Source organism: Papaver somniferum, chromosome 8, assembly GCF_003573695.1.
Source record: "Papaver somniferum cultivar HN1 chromosome 8, ASM357369v1, whole genome shotgun sequence".
NCBI lineage: Eukaryota > Viridiplantae > Streptophyta > Magnoliopsida > Ranunculales > Papaveraceae > Papaver > Papaver somniferum.
The window spans coordinates 77,124,222-77,131,054 of NC_039365.1; the positions used below are offsets into that span (position 1 = coordinate 77,124,222).

Consider the following 6,833-nt stretch of genomic DNA (forward strand, 5'->3'; position numbering starts at 1 on the left):
CCTTCTAGTTTTACCTTCTTTAAACTTACGCACAGAGTAATTACCAAACCCGATCACCTCATTGCAGATCCCCTGGTTATACTATCTGAACACAACCCAATTAGGTCAGTCGTGGTTAAGGACAAATTGGAAACATAAATCATGCTTAATCGTGTCTCATTTTCACTAAATTTTGGTTTGGGTTTCCTTATTGTGTTCCATTAATGTTGATTTACAGATTTAACACTTCTTTCTCTTGGTTTTGGTAGTTTTTTGGGTCTAAAGGTTTCATTTTTAATCTAGGTCTACGCTGGTTTTGGATTTAATGGTCACTCTATCTATCGCAAGTTGAATTTATTATGTGGTTTTTGAATACAAATCAACCTTTGTGTTACGTTTTAACTTTTTTCCCAATATTGTGAATGTGTGAATTACTTCGATAGCAAATTACTTGGCTTTTTTCAGTGGATTGTGAACTCTCTACGTTGAGAAGACTCATCCATGGAAGCTTCGCTATGGTTATGATCGTGTGAATGATGATAAAGATGTTTCCAACATCGAGGCCAAGATGACTGATGGTATGTCATATATCTTAAATTATTTAGTAGTTCACCAGTTCTTAGTTTCGTTTTTAGTATCGTCAAGACTCAAGATTTTGGTGAATGTTTTGTACTAAATAGAACAAGAACAGTTTTAGGGGATAGTTTTGTGTATTATGCTTACACGATGCTAGTGCAGACCTAAACAGATATCACAGAATCCAGCATAATTTAGGGTTTGGCTGACTTCAGAGGGATTACAAGATGATCCCCAAATTCTGGTGCAGATTCAATTATATGCGCAAGCTTCTGATGTATCATTGTTTTAACTTAGGTCATTGGAAGGAGGATTAGAGACAATGGAAACTTATACAGTTCCCCATATTCATCGTTTCCACAGATTTTGCCTGCTTGTACTTATACAACATATTATTTCTTTATCAGTTTTTGACTCAATCTTTATAAGCATACTGGTTATCTGATTGGAAGAATTTGTGACGCTTTGTTCACAGGTTGATTGAATGATGTTGTGTTATGAGATCAGAAATTAAGGTTGGAGAACAAAGCAGCGGTCATTAGGTCCCTTAGCAGCCGCAATATTTGTAAGTTTATGTAGTATCTCCTTATAGTGATTTAAGTTAGAAGAACTTAGAAATTTTGTAACTTTCCATGAACTGAACTTATGAACCAAATATGTTTCTATGTGTACACTAGTTTGTTGTGATACTTAGAATACATTTGTATCAAATACTCTTACTTTTTGTTAACATCAATTGAAGAATCCATTTTTCATAATATGATACAGTTTTGTATGTTGAATGAATGAATCATAGTTTGTATATCTATGGAAATGATGAATATGGGGAACTGGGTAACTGCAGGGGGGAAATATGAGGGGAAATAGATTTTGACCAGGTCAATAAAGACTTGACCTTTTTTTTATGTTGCAAAATATTAGCAACGTCTCCGATCTGTTGCTAAATTAGAACTAGAACCGATAAATTAGAACCAGAACCAATAACATTAAGTTCCGGGTAGGGGTATTCCTGTAATTAGCAACAACTTAGCAACGACATACCTCGGTTTTCAAATCCCCGTTGTTGACCGAGAGTCGCAACGGAGCTCATTCCGTTGCGAAAAATGCAACACGGTGTTTTGCAACAGGGATCTCCCGTTGCGACCCCAATCAGCAACGACCAGAGTCCGTTGCGAATCCCTTAAAATGGTGTAGTGGTAAAGAGTTTGAACCTAATATGAATTGTAGAAAATAAAATTAGGTCAATTATGAAGATGTGTGGGACCGGCTCCTTGCAAGCCAAAGGGCCGGCCTTGGTCGGTCAAGGTGGCATGCCCGTGTCACGATATTGCTCGTGGCTCAATTCTGAGAGTTTTGATATTTTCTGACGTGCGTTCGAGCAATATTTTGGATTTTCAGAAGAGTTTGATCTTGACTGAAACTCTCTGAAAAAGTGGGGGTCTAACAACCACACCCAATATTTCCTTTGGCAATTTGAATAGACAAACTCCAATATACTTTCAAGAGAATCAACTAGACAGTTAGACTCAATCTATAAATGTATATCGAAGAGTTTTATATCTCTATCTCTTGATTCAATCCGCAATCAACAAATAGGAATTTGCGATCCCCATTGAATATAAGAGGATTAACTTGAACGGTACCAAAAGACCAACGTTCAAGTGTCAATCAATTCACTCAACAACTCAAAGGCCGGCTACAAGAACTGACTGATCTTAACGCACAACCTGTGATATTTCTATTATGTAAATAAAATATAATGCGGAAAAGAAATAACACAAACACCAGAATTTTGTTAACGAGGAAACCGCAAATGTAGAAAAACCCCGAGACCTAGTCCAGAATAAATTACACACACTGATTAAAAGCTGTTACACCAATTTCCTACTACCTCTTCGGACTAGATATAATACCTTCTTCGGTACTTGTAGAACTCGTAGCAGAATACCGATTCTCTTTAGAAATTCTTCACACAAACCTTCTAGCAGAACCCAAGGTTCTCTTTAGAAGATACACCAGCACGATTGCACTACACCATATAGCCCAATTTCCAACGTTTTGTTTTTTGGGTGTGCAACGGATATAGCGTTGCACACCCGAATACATTGCTCAAAACCAGTAATACGTTGGACTATATCTAATAATCAGATAGAAAATAAAAAACTAGGACACGCTGGTCTTTAAAGGTATAGTTGAGGACTTAAGTGCGACCTTGTTATCGTTATTTCCTTTCTTTCTTTTTTTAGTTTCATTTTCCTTTTCCTTTATTTTCTTCTCCTTATCGATACATCGATTCCTCCGCTTCTCTTCCCCTCATTTTTTTCATCTCTTCTGATTCTAAATTTGGATATGCAAAACTAAACCCAATTTTTGAGAAATTAAAACCCATTTCTCCTAAACCCTTATCTCATATCAAAACTAAATCAAACTCAATCTTTTAATAAATCAAATCCTAGAAATCTGGTATGTAAGTTTGATATGTTCATCTATTTACTTCAAATATGTTTTATGTAGATTCAATCATTTGCAGCTTTGGTGCCGATTTACATCTTTGTTTTTTTTTTTATTTTCTTCTGATTCCCATTGGTTGCTCTTGCTCAGAAATCTATTCGAATCTAGTGTTGATAAAGAAAAGAAATTGATTTGCTAATTGGGTTTTCATTTTGTTGGAATTAGGCGTGCGTTTTGGTTCGTTTTAAGGATTTGGATGTTTGGGTATCCATCAACAGCTGAAATAATCACCAGTTTGGGGTAATCTTCTTCTTGCCTTTCTTTCCCCCCTTGTTTGGGCTAATCTTACTCATCATTTTGATATGTGTTACCTGTTTGAGATAATGTCTCACTTAAGGAATGTTATGGATTGCTTTCTCAATAATAGTTATAGTGGTGAAGAAGATGCGGTTCTGGTTTGTTTTCATATAATGATTCCCAGTTCTGAACATTTCTAGGCTGATACTTCATTATCAAATGGAATGTATTCCGTCTCTTGTTCTTTTTTGGCTGCATAATTTACATGCAGCATTTACTTAAACTCAATGGCATACATTAAATACATCTAAACTTATTTGTATAGATGTGGAGTTTCTTGATTTTTTTTTGGTTGGATATGTATTGCCTGCTGCATATATGTGCGTGGAGAAGTGATAGAAATTGACCACTGTCATTTCTGCAGTGCCCTGGAGCATTTTCTAATCAAAAGGAAAATAATTGGACCTTCTTGGTTATCAGTTTCTAAGAATACCATCCCTCAAGAATCTCCGAAGGTGAGCTTTTCAAATTCATGCTCGCCGCACATTCTTATTACCTAGTGATTTGAGTCGCTATTAGCAACTTGACATAACAAGTTGAGGTAACTTTTGTCTAGGGAAGCTGGTGTATATCCGAGGTTATTGTTGATAGTCCGAAGGACGTGAGGATTTCATCTTCCTCAAAATTCACTACGGAGATTCCTCCAACAGTTGTTACGTCAATAAATTTGAAAACTGGTGTATTCGGATCAGTCATGCTAACTATAAGATTTATTTTGTCTTTGTTCATGGGTAAGTGCTTCTTCACTTTGTTTTTATGTAACAAATATTTGTAATATGCTCATGGGAGGTTGTTGTTTTGTTTCTTTCGTTACAGCCTCAACGGAGAAGTACGGTTTAGCAGTGACTATTTGTAGGAACAACTGAGGAACTACAGGTTTCTTTCGTGTAAAGTTAGGAGAACCAGAGTTTGTAGTTAAATTTTTTATTGTACTTGAAGATGTTTCATATACCTATCCCTGTCTTGTTATTCAGTATTGACAGGTCGTGGAAAAGGTGTTTGTTTTGTTGCTTGCCGAATTATGGTAAAGGTGTTTGCTTTTCCCAGGCGGGGAAATGTTGAACGAGGAAATAGGTATAAAGAATTTAGTTATTTTTCCCAAAGCTAAGTCTTTATCTTGCTGTTCTGTAGAGATCTATTCGAGTGGGTTGACTGGTTTAGGTGCTGTTCAAATAGTGTCATGCATTGTGTGTGTTTCATGTTCGTTACAATTTACTCATAGCTGATTTGTAATTGCAGAAATGAAAGAGGATATCAAACTTACGAGTACAGGGTGGGGATATATGAGAATGATAAATCTACAGGGCAGAAAGGTAGAGTTGTGTTGCATACTGGTTTCTGAAATTTTATGTTGCTTCATGTTTGTTCCTTCACATGATTCCGCTTTTGGATCTCCTCGTGAAACGAAGAAAATGAAACAATACAAGGAACCCTGGGTAAGTACTAGATCTTATGGTGTTCTTACTGATTACATAGAATTCTACTGGTTCTGGTAATTAAGCCTCTGTATATTATTCATTCTTTTTTTCATTTTAACCTGTATTCTCATGAACTCGCTGAAGCTTTTAAATATTTGAGGAAATTATTGAAAGTTTGGTTGGAACGAAACCTAAAAGGTAGCTACTCTTAAGATGGATAAGCAGTCTGAAATTTTGTAGAGGAAACCTTGTAAACCTGTGTACCTAAAAACTTGCTTATATAAGATTGTGCTTGGTTTTGTAGAAGGTGGAAGGGATGGTGATAGTTTGGGTAGGGTGGGATGGGAATTTGTATAGGTGTACGTGGAGGAGGTGATAGTGAAGGTGGCAGTGGTGAATTTTAGTAGTGTGGGGAGGGTACTGGTGATGATTAGTGCTCATCGGATTGATATGGAATTTCTGCGGAAAGGTAACTAGTAGTTATTGCATTAGATTTTTTTTTCTTTGTTTCATATTCTTAACTTTGATTTAGTACAAGCATTCTTACTGTAGTTAGCTTACAAATTTTATCTCTTATTGTAGCGTCAAATGGAGATCCTCATAGTCCGACGTCGTTGAATTGTATTGATTTGTCAGGTCAATTGAATGCTTACCAACAGGTTAGCCATACATCACATGAATCAACTCTGTGTCATATTCTTAAGAAAAATTCTTAACTAAATCGAATACTTTTCAAAGCTTTCCGTTGTTGATAGCTCAATGAATGTTGTACAGGATACATTGGAAGTTGGAGAGGTCCAGGGGGTGGATGCACTGCCAGACTTCCCCTGCCTGAAGCCACCCCCAAAATTACTGAGAATCAAATTTGAAGTAGTAAAAGTTGTCCCAGAACTCTCAAGCCCGAGTGAAAATATTGTCAAAGCCAGGGTAAGACCAAAATATCCCTCCGCATTTTCTTAACTTTACCAGTTCAGTGTAAATTAGGATGCTGCACTTTAGTTGTTTGTGGAAATGCCCGCGGGAGGAGAACTTGTATAATTGTATTGCCTGCCAGGTACATTCAACTTATCTACAGTCGTAAAATAGTACCATCATCAAGCCTTATTTGACGATCATCTAGTGGGTACATATTAGACTCAATTATAGTCAGTCATCTAGTGGTATGTATGAATTTGGTAGCTTTATCTTAATTCAAATGTGAGTCTTCCACCATTGCCAGTAAATTTTTTTGTTCTGAGCAAGAAATTGCTGAATTTTTAGAATTTCATCATCAACTTATTAAATTAGGAGTCTTGTATAATCGTCTAAATATTTCTTGAATGTGATTTTTGTAGTAGTTATAGAGAGTGAACGACAGGATTATTATATGTGTTGTGGCATAATTTTGGCTTATCGCTCATTTACAGCTGAAGCAAAGAAGTATCTACTAGTTGCTGTGTTTCATTTGGTAAATTTCAACCTCATTATGCAGAAACGTTTACTGTGGCTTTAGGATTTATGAGATCATTTGGTGCTTCCTTATTATGTAGACTTGGCCTATCCGTACTCCAAGGCCCGTTTACGTGATGTCGCTGATACACCTCTTCTAACTGGGCAGTTCAACTTATCTCTTGCTTGCTCATGCCTACTGTTAGACTGTCATTGTGCCATGTGCAGAAAAAGAATCGATGTACCTTGTTTTCTTATGAACTAATTCATATTTTCAAATTCAGAAACTTTGATTTGTGACTGTATTTATCTTTGAATCAACCAAATCATTATATGCTTTATTATAGTTCATTGGTTACATGCTACTTGAGGAATTCATATGATTCATGTATTTATTACAAGCTGATATATATGAATATATCTTGATGGATTGTGATGACCAATCACATATGTTCATATGAAAAATTGGGTCTTTTAGTTGATCTACGATGGTACATGAAGGTACAGAAACCTGCCGGAGCTAGCGTTGGGATTTTCTTTTACCTTGAATTATCATCGGATTTTCAATTTTTTTTTACCTGTAAAAATGGGTTTGCAACGTATATCAGTGTTGCTTAAATTAGA

The 6,833-nt window shown here is 36.1% G+C and overlaps 1 protein-coding gene across 10 annotated transcripts; it reads left to right on the forward strand.

The window, feature by feature from the left end:
* Positions 1-2,807: 2,807 nt before the first annotated feature.
* Positions 2,808-6,574, forward strand: LOC113301663. Of its 10 annotated transcripts, XR_003336424.1 has the most exons (12): positions 2,810-3,018; positions 3,232-3,306; positions 3,728-3,818; positions 3,920-4,094; positions 4,180-4,239; positions 4,338-4,437; positions 4,603-4,799; positions 4,926-4,979; positions 5,086-5,250; positions 5,364-5,440; positions 5,556-5,708; positions 6,188-6,574. XR_003336424.1 is itself a non-coding variant. In XM_026550447.1 (3 exons), exons 1-3 carry the CDS (start codon positions 5,208-5,210, stop codon positions 5,739-5,741), a joined length of 306 nt encoding a protein of 101 aa, XP_026406232.1. In that variant the 5' UTR covers positions 5,089-5,207; the 3' UTR covers positions 5,742-6,181. The 10 variants fall into 10 exon arrangements, 1 of the variants encoding a protein (XP_026406232.1); XR_003336427.1 differs by having other exon boundaries at positions 2,808-3,018; positions 4,603-5,250; positions 6,188-6,228; positions 6,311-6,555; XR_003336421.1 differs by having other exon boundaries at positions 2,809-3,018; positions 4,926-5,250.
* Positions 6,575-6,833: the final 259 nt, after the last annotated feature.